The 20,340-nt window shown below is 45.6% G+C and overlaps 2 protein-coding genes across 21 annotated transcripts in view; one reads left to right on the forward strand and one right to left on the reverse strand.

Moving 5' to 3' along the window:
• CDH23 (cadherin related 23) overlaps positions 1-20,340 on the reverse strand; it is a 529,883-nt gene that overhangs the window by 58,463 nt on the left and 451,080 nt on the right. The gene's annotated exons all lie outside the window — the stretch shown is intronic.
• The window catches only part of VSIR (V-set immunoregulatory receptor), a 46,152-nt gene continuing 28,315 nt past the window's right edge, over positions 2,504-20,340 (forward strand). Inside the window, exons 1-2 of the mRNA XM_045025475.1 lie at positions 2,504-2,715; positions 18,390-18,845. Coding sequence (XP_044881410.1) covers positions 2,625-2,715; positions 18,390-18,845 — 547 coding nt within the window. The 5' untranslated portion in view covers positions 2,504-2,624. The remainder of the gene's footprint in view (positions 2,716-18,389; positions 18,846-20,340) is intronic.

Here is a 20,340-nt window from a genome sequence, read left to right on the forward strand (position 1 = left end):
AGAAGTGTATCTGGGAGCAGTCCTCTCCTGAGAAGGGGAGAATAGCACCCCATGATTTACATCAGTTGGAAGCTGTTTCCACACTAGTGCAACTATTCAGTGATTGAAAAGGAGGCCCTCAATGTCAAGTGGGCCACAGAAGCCCTGCAATAGAGCCCCCTTTCCTCTAGTGACTGATCACTGCATACTGCAAAGGAGACCAAACCATGGTTAATGAGGTGGCATCTGATCCTCTTACCATATGCTTTTTCAGTTCAACACTGAACTGGTAAAGGTAAACAAACACGATTTCTTTCCCCAGGTGGGGGAAGGTGAATCTCAGTTCCTTGGGGATGGATTTAAGGGTGTGTGTGTGTGTGTGTGTGTTGAGGTGGAATGGCCTCACTCTTGCACAGAGGGGGCTAATTCACCCTGTTGGCCTCAGCTAAACCCTTGCAGGAAGCGTGGGGGCAGGGCCGGAAGTATAACTGCAGGGCCTTGCAGTTCTGTTGGAGCCAGATGTTCTTCTCAGGGAGCCAAACTGCCAGCACAGCCCATGACCAGCTGTGGCGGGTGATGACTCCCTGGAGCCAGCTGCTGCCCAGGAGACGGCGAGACTCAGACAGGAAGTGGAGAGTGAGCTGCTTGGTGCAGAGACAAGGAACAAGGTCCCTGATGCTGCGGAACAGAGCCACCATACGACAGTAAGAAGTAACCCAGGGAAACGAGGCATTGACTCAGCTGTGGTGCTTGGAGACAAGGCAGGGACCCCACGCTTCCACACCAACCCTGTGATGAGATAACCTGTCACTTCCAGGGCCTTGGGGTGGGACTCAGTGGAGCAGAGTGGTCCTGGGTCTCCGTACCTCTGGCCCTCCACTCAGAGCTGGATGAGCACTCACCCTAGGCCCATAGGCCTGAGACATTGACTGCTTGAATACTCAACCCTTAAGCCCGAAGGACTGATCCACTGACCGTCTGCTCTGCATGTCCCCGTCTCTCCCCTGTCCAGGGGACCTGAGCTATCACTTGCTCAGTGACTCAGCTGCAAGCCCGGGTGCCCGAAAGACTAACTTGGCATGAGTACCAATTCTCCACAGCTGCCAAAGGGGACCATCCCTACCCCGAGACACAGGACCCCTACAGGATCCAATAGTATCTCCTGAGGGGAAAGAAACCATGAGTACGCTAGGAAAGGGTCACTTACCAGGCAAAATGGTGGACTCTGGATTCTGATCCTGAATGAGCCTGTAGCAAGGCAGCCTGGTTCCCAGCTGCCCCGGAGAGAGATGAGCCCCTCCGGACGCCAAAGTGGGCAGAGCCAGTGGAGCTTGCGCCCGCCCGCAGAGGTCAGGGCGCAGGACAGGAAGTATAAAAGCCCAACCCCAGAGCTCACTAGATGCCCGGCCGCCAGAGAAGCCAGACGCCTGTGGCCTACCTCCTGGTGGGGAGACTCCTGCAGTCTGTGAGCAACCCGCGGACTGGCCAGACCAGCCGAGGCCTGATTTCAACCAGACCCCGGAGAAGCTGTTAAGCCTGCCTGTGGCAAGCTACCGAGAGGAGCTGCCAAGCCTGCCGCTCGCCAGGTACCCTGAGGAGCCCATGGTGCTTGATTTCGTGGAGGACACCGTCCAGATACCTCTAGAGGGGGAGGTAGGAAGTAGCCCGGGGGCAGCCAACCCTAGTCTGGCTGCAGCACATCCAGAGCCGACGTAAGTGTGTTGCGGTCAGGATCCCCACTGACGCAGTAGCAGGTCTTCTGCTGCTGCTAGGGCCCCGGGCTGGGACGCAGTGGAGTGGGAAGGCCTCTGTCCCCCCTGCCATCCAATGTGCGGGTGGAAGTCTCCCCCTCTCCCTGGTCCTTCGGAGCTAGGACCTGGGCCTCCTAAACCTATTTGTTTGCTCAGCCCCTGCTTGAGGGCCTGAGCCCGACTGTTTGCTGCCCTGCCAGGCTAATTCCCCAATTCACCGGACTGAAGTAGTGAGGTGGCCTGGTTCCCAGCCGCCCCGCAGGGGGACGAGCCCCGGCCAAACCCCTCTACAGAGCCCTTCACACAACTTGTGCTTCAATCAACTCAGCTAGAAATTAGGTTCTTTAAAAAAGTACAGACTTCACTGAAACCTGGATAGTGTATCTGAGTTGTACTTTCTTGTGAGGAAAAGCATATTTTGAAGTGTCTAACTAGCTACCTCCAAATGTAACAAATCAGCCTCCTGCTACCCTCATCCACTTATTTTAAAACCAGTAACATATAAATTGAAAACAGAATGAAGTGCTGCATTTCACAGTTGTGTGTGTGTGTGTGTGTGTGTGCATGTGGCCACCTAATCTCAGTGCATGTGTTTTGTGTGCCATGGAAGTAGACAAGCTGAATTTAGCAGTCCCACCCAGTCGCAGTCCTCTGTTGATTTCAGGAAACCTGCAGGGATTGGATCATTGTGTTGAGCAGCACAAAGTTTCTTTTCTTCCTCTGACCTCCTGGGGGTGCTCTCAGCTCCTCTCTCAAATTACAGTATGCATTATCTCAGTGAAATTTCCTGTGTATGCAACTCTCTTGCTCCTTCTGTCTCAGGGTTGCTCAGAGTGCGCGTGTAAGACACAGGAGAGAAAAATCCTGGAGAAGGGCTAGCTCCAATTTCAGTGAATGAAGATGGATGTTTACCACAGTCATGCAATGGACAGCGTGTGGAAGGGCTGGGTGCTGCTCATCGCTTTCTACCTGGCTTTCTACCAAGGTAAAGTCAGATTGGTTTTCCTCTCCCTGAAAAGGACAGGAAAGGAAAACCTAATTTTCTATCCACTCTCTGTATCCACCCTCTTTTTGTTTGATCAGAAGTCAAAGGAATTCCAGTGTAGGTAGATGTGTGTTATTTACTTTCTCATCTTTCTCCCTGTGTTAAGGTTCAAGGGAGATTTCTCAGACTCTTCAGGAAGGGGCTCTCTTCTGGGGATGGCTAAAGAGTGCTGTTTATGAGGGGGTAAGAAGGGGAGCTGTTGTGTTTGTTAAATTCTGCTTTCCTGCAATTATTTTCCTCCCTTTTCCTTCACTTTGAACTAATTTGTGCATCAGAACAAAGCCAAGTGATAAACAAAACAACAGCACTGGTCCCATAAAGGGATATCGAGAATGTGCAGAGATGAAGGGCTAGATTATTTTCTATTTGCTGCTTAACCCCAGCTCTTTTGGAGATGTAAGCACAGCAAATTTGCCCTGGGTTCTAGGTGAATAGTGTCTTTCATTATTAACAGAGTGGCAGATAGAGGCAGTTTGTTTGAGTTCAAAGAAGACCATCTTTGTAGTCTATAGAGATGCTCATCTTTGCTGTCATTACGGCGCATGTGTTTGTGTGCACACATTAGGAAGCTGTCACTTCTGCCTGCTTCTCTGGGCATACAGGGCACCAACCAGAGTGGACTTTGCATTGATTTATTAACTGGGTGCTCCCCAGTTTTCAGAAACTGAGCCGTTGAGAGATCACTGTTGGGCTCTGAAGTTTTCCCTACTCCAATAGTCTTGAGTATTTCCAAGTAAGTTGGATACCAGCCAAGCTGTCAGCCTTCAGCTGCTGCTTTGGTGCCCTCAGCTGGCCTCGAATCAGGGTCATTTATCTCATGCGTGATGTCTCACGGCCTTTGCTGAACACAGAGAAAAGTTTTGTAATTGGGGCTTTTGATGTCTGCAAGTAAAAGTTGCTCAGTGAAAATTAAAGACAGAACAGGTTAACAAATAAAGGGCTACAAGCTGAAAGTGGGGTTCTATAATGATGCCTGAAACTGCAGGGAAATGATTGTGTGGGACATGATGCTCTGATCCTAACACACACTCCCTGCTCTGTTGCTACCAATGTGACCTAAGGAAAAATCCACCTTGACTCCAAATCTGGCAATCAGCTTAATGCTGGACAGCCACAAATGTTTGTTTCATATAAAGAAGGAAAAAAACCTCATGTTCTTTCCTCCCCCCGCCCGGGCACACCTCATCTCCCATTGACTGGTTACTGGCTGGCAGATTTACTGATCGCCGTGCTGTGTGAAAGGAGAAATCTGCCACAAAATAGGTCTTTTTAGTCAGACAATAATTGCTAAGAACTCCTATGATTTGGGGTGATAACTGTTGCTGTTTCTGCATGCCACACACCAGAGCCCCCTTGCATCCCTCTCATTCCCCTCTGTAAACACTCTGTGCCTCCCTCCCATCCCCCTCTATTTCAAGGGCTCTCTACATTGCCACCCCTTCTCTTATGCTAGGGACTCTGTGTGCCCCCCAATTCTCCTCTCCCTGCCATACCAGGGTCCCCAATTTTCCTCCCTGTGCCAGGAACTCTGTGTGTATTATTTCCCCCCCCACACACACTCCTATTTCTTTTCTTTTTGTCTGGGAGATAAGTCATTCATTCAACATTTTTAAACTGTATTGAAAAGAAGGGCAGAGCTGAGATGGGGTACTTTTATGCTGGGACTTAAAAGTACTTTTAAGTACTTTTATGGGGTACTTAAAAGCTGCCATCAGCTGGTTCTTTGATCTACAGCAGGGATCGGCAACCTTTGGCATGTGGCCCGCCACAGGGTAAGCCCCCTGGCTGCCAGGCCGGTTTGTTTACCTGTCACATCCACAGGTTTGGCTGATTGCAGCTCCCTCTGGACACAGTTCGCTGCTCCAGGCCAATGGAAACAGCGGAAAGTGGTAGCCAGCACATCCCTTAGCCCGCGCCGCTTCCTGCAGCCCCCACTGGCCTGCAGCAGTGAACCCACGGCTAGTGGGAGCTGTGATTGGCTGAACCTGCGGATGTGGTAGGTAAACAAACTGGCCCGGCCACCAGGGTGCTTACCCTGGCGAGCCACGTGCCAAAGGTTGCCGATCCCTGATCGACAGACAAACTGAGAAATGACATTGAGTTGAGTGCAAGACTTCGCTTTGCTCAGCCAATAAAGGCAAAATGCCAGAAACTTCATGCAGCTGGCTGGAAATTGATCAGATACTGGCACACATCAGTAAATGCAAGATCAGGCCATAGAGTTGCCATGCTTTTTAGCTCCAAACTATGCCAGTCAGACCAGTGGAGTGCTGGGATGTGGATGAGAGTGTAACACAGAACATGCAGGAGACTGGAATTCAGGAGTAGAGCTGGCAGGTGTCAGAAAGGACAGGAACACAATCTCTAGCCTCGAGCCTATAACTATTATACATAAGCCCCTTCGTTTTCAGTTTAAACCAATTTTTACCAATAAAATCTCAGGTTTGACTGAAAACAAAGAGACCTAATTATACAGCATACTTCCACTAAACCTAATATTTGATTGTTAGGTTGTCTAAGCCACAGCTTTTCCTCTCTACCTTGTTTTATCAATCTCAATGTTACTGCTCAGGCTCCTCTGCCTGCAGCACCTTGTTGTTTCATATTAACAACAAGGTGCTGCAGGCAGAGGAGTCTGAGCAGTAGCATTGTGAAATCAGAGGTAACTCAGCCAGTCATCACTGATTCCCTCCAGAAACCTTAACCCCAACATTAAACCCTAACCCTGCTGCCTTCATGGTCATCGCTCCCCTTGGTGCCCATTTGGTGCTACATAGGGTTGTCAACTTTCTAATTGCACAAAACTGAACAGCCTTGCCCCTCCTCCTGCCCCACCCCTACCCTGAGGCCCCGCCCCCACTCCCTCCATCCCCCCTCCCTCCGTCGCTTGCTCCCCGCTACACACACTCACTTTTCACTGGGCTGGGGCAGGGGGTTGTGGTGTGGGAGGGGGTGAGGGCTCCAGGGTAAGTCCAGAAATTAGGGGTTCAGGAGGGGGCTCCAGGCTGGGGCAAGGGGTTGAGGTGTGGGAGGAGGTGCAGGCTCTGGCTGGGAGTGTAGGCTCTGGGGTGGGCTGGGGATAACGGGTTTGGGGTGCAGGAGGGGGCTCCAGGCTGGGGTCAAGGCGTTTACAGTATGGGAGGGGGCTCCGGGTAGGGGCAGGGGGTTGGGGTGCAGGAGGAGGTGCAGGGTGTGGGAGGGAGTTTGTGTGTGAGAGGGGGTTCTGACCTGGGGCAGGGGGTTCAGGGTGCTGGCTCCGGCCGGGTGGCGCTTACCTCAGGTGACTCCTGGTTGGTGGCACAGCGGGGCTAAGGCAGTTTCCCTGCATGGTATGCGTTGCCTGTGGCCCACTAATGCAGCTCCCATTGGCTGTGATTCCTGGCCAATGGGAACTGCGGAGCTGGCGCCGGGGGCAGCACACGGGAGCGTCCCTGATCGCTCCTGCACCTAGTGTCTGGACATGCTGGCTGCTTCCGGGGAGCTGTGCAGAGCCAGGGCAGGCAGGGAGCCTGCCTTAACCCTGCTGTGCTGGCAACTGGACTTTAAACGGCCCGGTCAGCAGTGCTGACCAGAGCAGCCAGGGTCTCTTTTCGACCAGGCGTTCTGGTCAAAAACGGGATGCCCAGCAACCCTAGTGCTGCAGGCAGAGGAATCTCTATAGATGAAATAAAACAGTTTTGACTGGGCAAAGATAAAAGAATTTGCTGGAGCCAGCCAGGAGTGGTGTGGAAATCTCCAGCCTCACTCCTACTCAGCCAATATTGCTCCTGATTTGAAGCAGCCGAATACTAGTTCAGTCTTCAGGCCCTACACTCTCCAACACTCATGTCAAACCACTTCAGTCCTGGCCTGCAGTTTCATTTGCTGACTCATTTCAACCAATGGGATTGAACCATGCAAAGAACCTGGAAGGAGTGCTTAATGACAGACTGAGTTACCACTGAGGTCACAATGCAGCACTAAATGGTCACTGTGTGGAAATCAGACTTTTTCCATGTTCCAGTTTCCTCATTGTCACCAAAAATCAATGGAATTCTCCCCCACTGACACCTAGAAAGTTCCCTGACATTTTGGAATTAATTGGACTTTGCCTCTAAAAGTTCTCTCATTACAGGCAGACAAGTGCCACACCTCACTTTGCTCAGCCAATAAACTGAGAAGTCTGTACAGTGCCCAGCAAGCTAGGGACCTGTTTCTGATTGGGGCCTCTGAGTGTTAATATAGCACCAGTAATAACGTTACCCTGGTGAAAGAGGGATGGTTGCCCGCCCTTGTGGAAATTGCCAATTGTACCTTCCTCTGGACACATTTACGTGGATATTTAAGCAATCAAAGAAAGAAAGTATCAGAGGGGTAGCCGTGTTAGTCTGGTTCTGTAGAAGCAGCAAAGAATCCTGTGGCACCTTATAGACTAACAGACGTTTTGCAGCATGAGCTTTCGTGGGTGAATACCCACTTCTTCGGATGCAAGAAAGAAAGATTTTCAAACCTCAACAGAAATTAAAACTAGTCCTTGATTCCAACATAACACTTCTTACCTGTACCTCTAAAGCAGAGGTTCTCAACCTAATTACCATTGTGGGCTGCATATACAGCTCTCTGTGTGTTATGTGGACCACATCCATACAATATATATAATATCTGTATGGCCCTGAGGATGTCACATGGGCCGCAGCTGTGTGCTGATTGGGCCCCAGGTTGAGAACCAAGGTAACTTTTCTGCTGTTCACTCTCTGGGCTTGACCTTTCAGAGCACAGACATCCTGTCTTGGGCTCAGGTTCTTGGGAGGCCCCTGCAAACATTGTTCTTTCAAAGGTGTGTCATGCCAACACTCAGGCCTCCTGCAATTTTGTATTAGTATCACCCTCCCAGGCATTCAGCATTCTGCACAGAACAGATTAGTGGAAGGGCAGGTTGCAGAACATTGGTTAGGACAGAAATGGACCTGGAGTGTCCACCACTCTGTGGGTGAGGATAGGGGGGACAGAGAGACTACCCAGCTGATGGTACCCTTTGCTACTAAAGGGGGTGAAGATAGCACTATACAAGGGGCAAAGAATGGCAGGGAATCCAGGGTAGCGAAGCTCTGCTTATAGTGTCTTGTGTAGATTAAAATGCACTTTACTGTGGGCCTGATCCAAAGCTCACTGAAATCAAGGAGAGTCTTTGCAATGTCTTCAGTGGGTTTTGGATTAGGCTCTAAGTGAGGGATTCACTTTTTTTTAGCCATCTAGGATATTGGAGCTAAACATCAGGTCGCATTTAAAGTAATATGCTAGTTCAAGATTATTATTATTTATCTTCGGTAGTGCTCATGATGGGCTGGATGCTTTTCAGACAGATGAGAAGAGACAGTCCTTGTCCTGAGGGGATGCCAGTCTAAGGGGCTTGTTTGTAGAGCCCTGCAAATCTGCAGATATCCGTGGACCATATTTGCAGATTGCATGCGGATGCAAATTTTGTATCCGTGCAGGGCTTTACTCGTTTATACAAACAGTGCACAGCAAGCTCAACTGTAAATCTATCCTGACCCAGCCTGCCACACAGAGAGTGAATGCCCTTGTGGACTCTGCTGCTGTGCACTAAAACTTCCATAGTGCACTTTATTCAACTCGTGTTTCAAAGTGGGATAGATTAAAGCGCACAACAGGACTTCCAGTGTGTGGGCAGCAGGATTCCCAAAGGCAGTCAGTGCATGGTACGCTAGAACAAGGCAGATTACACCCCAGCTTGCTGTGCCTTAATTTCATACAGACAAGCCATAAGAACAGACAGAGCTTAGAGGAAGGGCCAAGAAAGCCAGGGATGTAACCGTATGCTCCGGGTGTCCCTAAACCTCCAACTGCCAGAAGCTGGGACTGGACAACAAGGGACGGATCACTCGAAATTGGCCTGTTCCGTTCCTTCTCTCTGAAGCATCTGGCACTGGCCACTGTCAGAGACAGAATACTAGGCTCAGTGGACCATTGGTCTGATCCAGCCTGGCCGTTCTTATGTTCTAATAGCAAAGGGATCTCTGTCTAGAGCCAGGCAAATAACATTTTTTTTTGGCAGTTTAAAAATGTCCAAAAAATTTCAGGGTGGACAGAAAATGAAATTAATTGAAAAGTTTTAAAAATATAATTCAGATGAAATGGAACATTGTGTTTGCCTGAAATGAAACATTTTGTTTCAGTTTAGAGCATTTTAATATATTTGACATTAAAAAAATAAAATTACTGGAAATTTTGAAAGAAAAGCTAGTTTCAAACCAAAAATTAAAAAAGGTTTGTTTCAAAATTTTCAAAACACTTTTTTGGGGATTTCTTTTAGGGTTTTTTACATGGATAATTTGGTAAAGCCAACATGAATTCACAAAACATTTTTGTGTAACTGAATCTGCACTTTTTGCTGAAAAAATAGGGTTGGTCACAAAATTTTGCCCATCTCTTTTTCTGACACAAAGTCAATTAGATTCCATCTAGAGCTCATGCCATTTTCTTTGTGAAACCCCAAAAGTAGTAACACTCATGATTTCTAAATATATCACACACTTGAACATGGTCACGTTTGCTATTGCTCATTAACCTTTCAGCAAGCCACCTCTGGGCAGCATTGTGAGCGAAGGTAACACTTCAGGTGGAAACAATGAGAAAGTTAGTGGTTTTACATGTAGTTTCAGCAGAGTTTCACTTTGAATATTTTCTTGGAACCCGAAACAAAGCAAAACTAAAAGATGAGGCCACCAGTGACACAGCCCATGGAAAATTCTATGCTAAGTCACAAAGAGCATCTTTGTGGATTTGGTGTATTTCTGCTGATGAATTTACACAGGATTCTAAGTTTTGGTTGCAGGGTTTCTTCTGAAAGTGGACTGATGCAGTGAAGGAATGGATGGGTAAGGTTCTACAGGAGTGCTAAGTGAGGTTCTGTGGCCTGCAATGTGCAGGAGGTCAGACTAGGTGATCATGTTGGCCCCTTCTGGTCTTAAAGCCTATGAATCAATAGACATATTAAAAGAATAGATCTACAGTGACCATCTGCACTGTGAAAATGACTAATAGTTGACAATGGTGTCAACAATGGTTCTTCCCTGGCCCTTCCAAGCAATTTTGAAAACAGTTTAGCTGCTAGTGTAGATGGGTCAAACCTATCAACACAATCTCACTTGCTGTAATGTTTTGGTTCAATCTACACTGGCAGCTGATCTGTATTAAACACAATTGAGAGGAGGCCAGGAGAGGCACTGTCAAAACAAGATGCTTTTCCGAATGTGTCCTAACAGAAGTCTGAACTCCCCACATTTATCTCAGTGGGATGAAAACTCTGAAGCCCAGTGATAAATTAAGACAGTCTTGCAACATTCATGAAAATGTACGGCCTGGGTACAAAATGTACCTGCCTACCCTTACTGTCATGATCAGAAGGCGCATAATAGTTTTCCCTCCCCCACTAACAGCAGAGAGAGAGCACCCCTCCTCTCCCTGGCTTGGCAAAGCACTGCTTCCTCACAGTTCTCCCTCCTCCTTGTCTGGTGGGCTAAGGGATCTCCATCCTCTTGTTAAAATCTACTTCAACCACTGGTCATGGAGAAGATGTTAATGAAAAAACTGATGATGTTTTACTCAATTGTTACAAAAATAAATAAATAAAAATATTGTATTTACCCGCCCTGGGAAAGTGAGTGAGAATGTTGCTATGCTGATGCTGGGGGAGAAGGGAATAGCAAAGAACAAGGGGGATTGAAAAGGGAAGAGCTTTGGAAGATCTCTCAGAGGGCACAGAAATTCTCAGAGAAATGAGGGGAGGAGTTTTCATTTGTTTAAACAAAATTCTAGATGAAATAAAATTAATTTTATTTTAAGAAATTCAACAGTGACACAAAGTTAATTAAATGACCTTAGGGTTTTCCTCTGCATTTTGCTTATTTTCTTAAAAACATCCTGCAAATTTAGACCTGAATGGTGAGGAGAAATCATGCCTTCCTTGATGTCCCCAGGATGCTTGCATCATTCTCTTTGCATTGGCTCACCACAGATTGCAGGAACACGGAACTAGATTACACAACCAGTGACACAAAGCTGTGTGTTGGTTGGGCTGAGGCAAAACTATTCGGACCGAAATGCTGGAGGGGAGGTGAGATTTGTATTGGCCTACTATGGTGCTAGTTATCTGCTAAGAGAAGGGCTCCCTGCGTGCGGACAAAAGCAAAGGTCATTTTGTGCCCTTACTTCTAAAACTAGGTCTGAGTAGGGGTTAGTGAAAGCCACAGATCCGCCCCTGCTACCACCTGCACTGATTCCAGTGGAAAGTCCTGATTAGGATGGGGCAGCACAACACTCTATCAGCTAGGCCTTCTGCGCCATCAAAACCTCCTGAAATCGCTGTGAGGCCAATGCCATGTCAAGATGTCACAACCAGGGCCGGCTCCAGACCCCAGCGTGCCAAGCACGCGCTTGGGGTGGCATTTTGCCGGGAGGGTGGCAGGCGGCTCCGGCGGACCTCCCGCAGGCATGACTGTGGAGGGTCCGCTGGTCCCGCAGCTCCGGTGGACCTCCCGCAGAAATGCCTGCGGAGGGTCCGCTGGTCCCGCAGCTCCGGTGGAGCATCCGCAGGCATGCCTGCGGGAGGTCCACCAGAGCTGCGGGACCAGCGGACCCTCCGCAGGCAGGTCTGCAAGAGGTCCCCCGGAGCCGCGGGACTGGCGATCTCCAGAGCACCCCCCGCAGCGCGCCGCCCTGCTTGGGGCGGCGGAATTCCTAGAGCTGCTCCTGGTCACAACATGATTTGGACCACATGATACTTTGATTAAGAAAAATTAGAACAATATAAAATTAACATGGCACACATTAGATGGATTAAAAACTGGCTGATAGGTCTCAAAATGTAATTGCAAACAGAGAATTCACATCGACCAGGTTTGTTTCCAGAGGGGTTTGCAGGATTGATTCTTGACCCTACACTATTTAATATTTTTATCAATGACCTGGAAGAAAACATAAAACCCCATCACTGACAAATTTTGCAGATGACACAAAAATTGGGAGAGTGGTAGATAATGAAAAGGATAGGTCACTGACCCAGAGCAATCTGGATCGCTTGATAAACTGGGTGCAAGCCAACAATGTGTATTTTAATATGACTAAATGTAAATGTATACATCTAGTAACAAAGAATGCAGGCCATACTTACAGGATAGGGATTCTATCCTGGGAAGCAGTGACTCTGAAAATGATTTGTGTGGGGGATAATCCGATGAACAAGAGATCCCAGTTTTATTTTGTGCCCCAAAGAACTAATGCAATCTTTGGATTCACAAACAGAGGAATCTCGAGTAGGGGTAAAGAGGTTATTTTATCTCTAAATTTGACACTGGTGCAACTGCTGTGGGAATACTGTGTCCAGTTGTGGTGCCCACAGTTAAAGGGGAATGTTGATAAACTGGAGAGGGTTCAAAGAAGAGCCACAAGAATGATTATATGATTAGAAGACATGCCTCATAGTGATGGACTCAAAAAGCTCAATCTATTTAGTTTAACAAAGAGAAGGTTAAGGGGTAACTTGATTACAGACTATAAGAATCTACATGAGGAATACTATTTAATAATGGGCTCTTCAGTCGAGCAGAAAAAGGTATAACAAGATCCAATGGCTGGAAGTTGAATTAGACAAATTCAGATTGGAAATAAGGTATACATTTTTAATGGTGAGAGTAATTAACTTTTGAAACAATTTACCAAGGGTTATGGTGGATTCTACATCACCGACAATTTTTAAATCAAGATTGGATGTTTTTCTAAAATATATGTTCTAGGAATTATTTTGGAGAAGTTAAATGGCCTTTGTTATACAGGAGGTCAGACTAGATGATCACAATAGTCTTTTCTGGCCTTGGAATCTATTAATCTATGTCAAGACAATTTAGTTCAGAAGGAGGATGTTTGATAAGTGGTAGGCCACGAAGGTGGGACTAGTTTCTATTTGTAGATTGTTCTATTTGTTCAGTCAACAGGAACTGATTGAAAACAGTAAAATGATATATCAAAAAAAGTTGAAATTTCCAAATTATTTCCATGTTATAAAATTAAAAATGGACCAATTTTCCATTTTGTGAAAATTGTCCATGATTTTATTTTACTGACTTTTAATCAAAATCTTTACAGAATGCTTTGTTTACTAAAAACGGTGTTTTCTCACTGAAAACTGGGGTTTTGATAAACAAAAACATTTTAAAATTATTTTAATTTAAAAAATTGATTTAAAACATTGAGAAAACAACATTTTATGACATTGAAAAACTTTTTTGTGAAAAATTAATTTTAGAAAAAGACAGTTTTCAGTAAAAAACCTTTTTGTATGAAAAAAATTGAGCCGTGGCTCCTTTGGTGCCTTTTCATTGTCTAATCTGTTCAGTGTGACGGATATAACTGTGGATGTATATGTACTTTCTGTTTGCATTGGGCCTTTAACTCCAAATGAGCGGGGAAGGCAGGAGAAAAGTCAGGGCAATGAGATGGATGGAGGCAAGCAGGAATTGTTCCACCAGTCACTTAGGATTGTTTGAAATATTAAGGTACCAAATATACACTTATAGGGAGCTATAATAGAGACAAGAGGAGAGTGATTGGATGTTTGAATATACATGAACCTTTGATGCCACATGGAAGAGAGAAGCATGATAAAAGACTGTTTATCTGTACAGCGTGGATGACATTTGTTAATCAGTTGAACTGTAAAGGGAATTATCCTCATTAGCATCATGCATCATTCTGGGGAGAGAACACCAAATACAACAGAGTTTCCTAAAGACTACGCGTTGTGCTACTGGTACAGAGAGAATGCAAAGAGCACCAGTGCTACCAGCTGCCATTTTCCCCTGCCCCAGTCTTATCACACAATCCATTAGATAGCTTTAAAGAACTTCCCTTTGAGCTTAGAAAACAGAAGGAAAACACAAAAAGCCAAACACTGTGAGCGGCAGGTGAACCCCCCACCTTAGGAGAGGCTAGCCCCGCAGCCCCACCCTTTCTGCATGAGGCCCCACCCTCCACGGCAGGAGCCCTGAGCCCCCTCACCACCCCACTCCTGCCACCAGAGGACCCCTGGGCTGGCCCCAGTCCCGGGGTCAGCCAGCTGACCCCAGCTGCCCCAAGCAGCCCTAGCCCCAGCCCTAGGCTGGCTGCCCAGAGCAGCAGCCCTAGCCTCTGGCCAGCCTGAGCAGCCCCAGCCCAGTGGCCTGTAGCAGCGGCTGCAACCAGGGAAGGCTTTGCCTTCCCTGGCCTATTATACCCACCACCCCATGGCAAACACTTCACATATATGGTAACCTCTGCCCAGCACGACTGCTGGCACAGGATCTCTTACCAAATATGTGGGTTGTGTTTATTTTCCACCACTGTAGATGGGTTCCATGAAATCCTGTGGGTGAAGCAAGAGCTGTTTTAAGATGCAGAGTAGGCAAAAGTATGTACTTTCTTTTCAGTATTTAAAAATATACAAACCAAAAAAAACCCACCCACACACAAACACTACGTGGACTTCCCTAGCTCTCCTCATAGACAAGTGTCAGAAAGTGGTTAGGCAGATCCTAGCAGTGCAGTAACTGTATAGGCAAAAACAGCAACTTAAACGTGCTCAACAATAGCTCAGACCTAGCCTTGGACATTATTATAACTTTTCTTATTCAGTAAGGGAGCATTGGGCAGGGCACTGGGACAAACATTCACTCCTTAAAATAAAATGCCACAAGATCTATAATAAATGACAAAGATCTGTAATGTCCACCTAGACAGCAGCCACTAACAGGTAGGCAGACAAGAGGTTGCCTCATCTGCAGGATGGCACCTCAAACAGTGCAGCACCCCAGTAGTACTGTAATGCAATGTCCATATGAGATATAAGCCGAGCTGCTGGACTCAGCTTCCCAGTGCAAACCCAATCATGATATTATGGCTGTATCCACTGTGTGCAAAGAGAGAAAGCCATGGCATGAGTCCCTCTGATGTGGAGCCTCACAGTTTGATGGTCCAACTTTAAAGGTGGAAAATTGGTGGCACCTTTGATGAGGCGGCACTCCTCTGATTTTCAGGGGACCTCATTAGGGAGGTAAGAAACACAAAGAATCCCATGGGACGCTTGTCAAAGGTGTTGCAAGGGCAGTTTCCTCCAATAGACTTCGACCTTCCTCCCTGGAGGCCCCTTTTGTACTCAGACCTCATGGAATCAGGATTAAGAACCACTCTTCGACATTTGCACAAAATATCCAGAGTGCCCTAGGTACTGAGATCGGCACGCAGAGACCCACCCAGAAATTTCACTGTATCAGATCCCCTCTGACTTTATTTCCCCCACTCCCTGCATTGTCTGCTGAAATTTAGAAAAAATAGTATGAAAATAAAAGTAAATAATACACTTAAATAATTCAGGTGCACCAGGAGGTTCAGAGTCCAACAATGTTCTAAATACAACAAGTAAAGGACAAAAACTGAAAGACTTTAAGGACATTTTTCACTTCCATTTGTCCAAGATCAATTCTGCTATTTGAGCTGGAGGTCTGTTATTGGCTGAGAAAGTCACATGACCCTGCATAGGTTAACATTAGTTCTGCATTAGAAATTAAGTTCTTGTCAATGTAGGGACCTAGTCTAGAACATAATTTTCAAATTCTATTTGAACAAGGTTTGTCTGTCTTCTGGGGGGCTAGGTAATATGTAAACTAAGTGAACTTGAGCCTGTTTCAATCCTGAAAGACTTCTGTGGTAGTTTGGAGCAATGTGTTTCATTGGCTCCTGCGAAGTACATCAAATGAAAAACCTCAAATCAAATAAAGATGGAGCCAACAGAACAACAGGATGTAACTGCAGTGAGAGAACATTTTGTCCTCACAACACCATCATAGCTGTAACAAATTAAACCCCAGAGACACCTCACCAAGTGGTCCCCCTTTATCAATAGTTTCAAAAATACAATAAAGAAATCCTTTTCTCTCTCTCTCCCTCCAAATAAATCTTTTTTTATCTCTCTCCAGTTTTTGAAGGAGTCCCTGAGGATTTAGTGCTTCTGGGACAGTGGGCTGGCTGGAGGCTCAGTTAGGCAGAACCAGGGGCGGCTCCAGACCCCAACACGCCAAGTGCATGCTTGGGGTGGCATGCCGCGGTGGTTGCTCTGCCGGTCGCCGGGAGGGCGGCAGGCAGCTCCGGTGGACCTCCCGCAGGCGTGCCTGCAGAGGGTCCGCTGGTCCCGCTTCGGTGGAGCCGCAGGACCAGCGGACCCTCTGCCGGCATGCCTGCGGGAGGTCCACCGGAGCTGCGGGACCAGCGACCAGCAGAGTGCCTCCTGCGGCATGCTGCCCTGCTTGGGGTGGCGAAATGAATAGAGCCGCCCCTGGGCAGAACCTAGGTAGGCACCGTTCCAGTCTTCCTCCACACGTTTGCACGTGCACTGCAGTATTGACCTACAGTACCCAGCCTCACCACGTCAGTCATGGTACCTCACAGTTTGCCAATTTACCACTACCTGACCTGTAGCACCCCAGGTATTCCAGTCCTGGGTCCCCACCCAACTTTGCTCATATACCTTAATCCTGACTTTCATCACCTTGCAAGCCCCAAAAAGAGCTCTGCTAATACACCTCAGTTTGGAGCTACAAACATTCCCTGCTGTTCCTTTGCTGGGCCTCTTCTGAGCACAATTTTCAGTAAACAATGATGAGGGATTTCCAAACTCTGCAGAGAACAACTTCTCCCATTACGGAATTTGAGTGTCAGACGGTGCCACCTCTGCCTTTAGAGAAAATGGAAAACACAAGCAGTCTTGCATAAACAGAGTGAGGTTAAAAAACAGTCTGATCTTGGGGTAGGGGTGGGGACATAAACTGTTGCTATTTCTTGTTTTTATACAGGCATTAACAGAGCCCTGGTTGGGGGGGAAGAAGGAACTGAATATAATGCCAATGATGAGGATTTGTAACTGAATCATAGGCATTGTGAAATTTCCTCATTTGAGAACCATGTACTCCCCCTCCCATCATCCTTCCCTCACAAACACAGAGGCTGCTGATCCACTTTGATCTCTCGCAGCAAATTTTACAGTGCTAAGACATCACAGAACTTGCATCCCACAGCCCTAGTTCCAGTAAGCGAGTGACCTGCATAACACTACTGCTACCACCCAAATCAGAAAGAGGGCAAAAGCTCCTTGCTACATGACAGGAGTAAAAATAGTAACTTGTTATAGTTCAAGTACATTAAGCTTACTGCCTACTGAAAATAAGTCTTATTTATAAGGTTAAGATACACTTCCAACATTATTTACATAAAATTACATATTTTTTTACATATTTTTAACACTTTGGTGTCCACCAAACCTGTTGCCATTGAATGGGAGTTCTGCTAAATGGAAACAGGACTTAGCCCTAAGCTCTAAGAGGTTTCTCCTCCTGTTGCTTACTGAGACCCTCTAAAAAATTTAAACTGGATTAATTTATGGCTCCTGTACATTACAAACGGTCCAAACAAAGTGCTCTCTGTTCAAAGTACAGTTCCTTTGAGTGCATCTGAATTCCAGAGTGGACAGGTCAGGTGTCACTATCATGGTTTTTTAAAAACATGCATTAAACATGTTGTATTATTACAAGCTTTTTGACTCTGCTTGGGTGAAACAGCAGCAAAATATTTAAGTATCTGACAGGTATAACATGAATTGGATTATCAGAAAGTCACTTGTCTATGAAAAAGAAACCCATTGGTGTCTGCTGTCTTTGATCCACAGATCTAATCCCTGTGAAAGTAATTTGACATTTACTGATTTAAGGTTTCTTATACAATTCTGCACCACAAGACATACTGCCTTTTTGTCTATTATAGCATAAGTTTACCCTGTCCAATTCTCTCTCTTTCTCTACCTCCCCACCCAAATGTATAAAGGATACATAGACACAGAGAGAGAAGTATATAAATCATATTAACTTGCTAGCATTAATCCGGAGAAAAACTATCCTAAACAATCAGGCAGGTAATGGAGTAAATAGAGTAGAGTTAGCCAGCATTGGAGATACATTAAAGTTTTAGCTCCTCTTGGTGAAATCTGTCTTGTGAGGTTTTTTTTAAAATTTTTTTTTTAAAGAACATCTTTAATAGTTTGCACCAAAGAGCAGTAGTAGCTGCATGGAATGAAGGAGGCTATAATATGGAATAGTTTGATCACTCATATGATTACAGCACAGTGAAATGACAAGATACACAATGAGCCCTCAGGTCTAATTCTTAGGGGAAAGAGGATTTGCAAACATTGGTGATGTCCTGTATAGCGTGTTTGCCTAACCAAAGGCAATGTTTGCCCAATCTAATGTACTTAAATTAGTGGTTAGAGCACAGAACTGAAACAGGACTCCTGGATTCTAATCTCAAATCAGCTGCAATGACACACTGTGTAACCTTGTGTGAATTGCTTAACTAACCTCTGTGTGTTTCAGTTTAGTCATCTGTAAAATGGTTATAGTGCTTATCTACTTCACAGGGCTGTTGCAGGTGTTTGTTTAATTATATCTTCAAAGCAGTGCAAAGAGTTGTTATTCTCTAATACCTCGCCATTTATCTTACATTTTAATTGCCTAGTGTTTCTTTTCTCCATGTAGAACAGACAACAGCTTTCATGATCACCACTCCTTACTCACTCTACGTCTGCCCAGAAGGACAGAATGTTACCTTGACATGCAAGCTCTCTGGGCCACTCTCTGCTCGGCATGACTTACTTTACAAAATTTGGTACTTCAGCAGCAACGGAGACCAAAGCTGCTCTGAGAAGCAACATATCCGCAATGTAACCGAAAGGGACCTGCATCATGAGCCAGGGAAGCATCATGGGACACATAGCAATGTCACAGAAAGGTACTTCCATGGAGAACAAGCAAATCACCATGGGCTGGAGACCACCTCGGACCACCATGGGACATTTCATGTCATCATGATGAATCTGACTCTGCAGGACAGTGGCAATTACTGCTGTTATGTGGTAGAGACTAAAAAGGAACATGGCAAACTGAATTACCAGCAAGTGGCTCATGGCTTCATGGAACTCCGCATACAGAAAGGTAGATGTAACTGGGAAACGTGCAGAATGTGTGTGGGAGAGGCCTTTACAAAGAAAAAAATTGTGCCACTTCAACTCACACTGAAATCAGTAGAAAGACTCCCACTGACTTTAGTGGGAACTGGGCTGGGCCCAAAGTCAATAGATAAAGATGGTGCTGTAGGTCAGAACTGAGGAGCACAGGCTCAGTTTATTTATCATTCAGGACTGGATGGCCAGGGGGTGCTGTAATCAGAATCAAGGTGCATTTGCAATACTATGTGGGGCCCAAGCCTGGAAGAGCAACAGATGTCATAGGTCTGGGTTAAAGGAAAAAAAGATCATAACTTTTTAAAAAACATAAGCAGCTGGAAAACACTCCCCCCCCCAGCTTAGATAATAAAAACAAAAATTACACAAAAAGAACAGGAGTACTTGTGGCACCTTAAAGACTAACAAATTTATTTTAGCATGAGCTTTCGTGAGCTGCAGCTCACTTCTTCGGATGCATAGAATGGAACACACAGACAGGGGATATTTATACATACAGAGAACATGAAAAGGTGGAAGTATGCATACCAACAGGCAGAGTCTAATCAATTGAGATGAGCTATCGTCAGCAGGAGGAAAAAAAACTTTTTGAAGTGATAATTAAGATGGCCCATAGAAGGTGTGAGGAGAACTTAACATAGGGAAATAGATTCAATTGGTGTAATGACCCAACCATTCCCAGTCTTTGTTTAGGCCACAGTTAATAGTATCTAGTTTGCATATTAATTCAAGTTCAGCAGTTTCTCTTTGGAGTCTTGAACACTTCAACCTCTCTAACCACTCAGTGACACAGACTCCAAAGAGAAACTGCTGAACTTGAATTAATATGCAAACTAGATACTATTAACTGTGGCCTAAACGAAAGCTCATGCTAAAATAAATTTGTTAGTCTTTAAGGTGCCACAAGTACTCCTGTTCTTTTTGCGGATACAGACTAACACGGCTGCTACTCTGAAAAAAATTACACAGTTACATTGATTTTCTTCAATCTCTTTCTGGAAAAAAGTTTACTTTCAGGCCCAAAATGACAGAGAAATATCAAACACTGTTTTTGGATGCAAAAGTTATATTTAGTCCTGGACCAATGACAGTTTGATTGTCCAGTATCTTGCAAGCATCAAGAGCTAGAAATTAAAGCTGGATCTTACTGGACAGCCAGAAGGCCTAACATTCCAGTGGTAGAAAGCATCACTATTTTTAGAATTGCAATAATTGATTTATCATTTCTTTTTGGATTTAAGAAAAAATTAGTTAACAGTTTGCTTTAATTACTGTGATTCCTGGCAACTAAGATAATTTGGGTTTATAAGCACAATAGAAATGAGAGTGGTGTAGCATAATAAAAGCAAGTCTCAAACTGTGGTTCATGGAATGCTATGCTGTAGGTATGCAGAGAACTGGCTGGGCACATGGTGCTCATTCTCTTTATCACTTGCTTAACTGCTTTTAGAGAAAACTAAATATCA

The sequence above is a fragment of the Mauremys mutica genome, chromosome 7 (genome assembly GCF_020497125.1).
Source record: "Mauremys mutica isolate MM-2020 ecotype Southern chromosome 7, ASM2049712v1, whole genome shotgun sequence".
Classification (NCBI taxonomy): Eukaryota; Metazoa; Chordata; order Testudines; family Geoemydidae; genus Mauremys; species Mauremys mutica.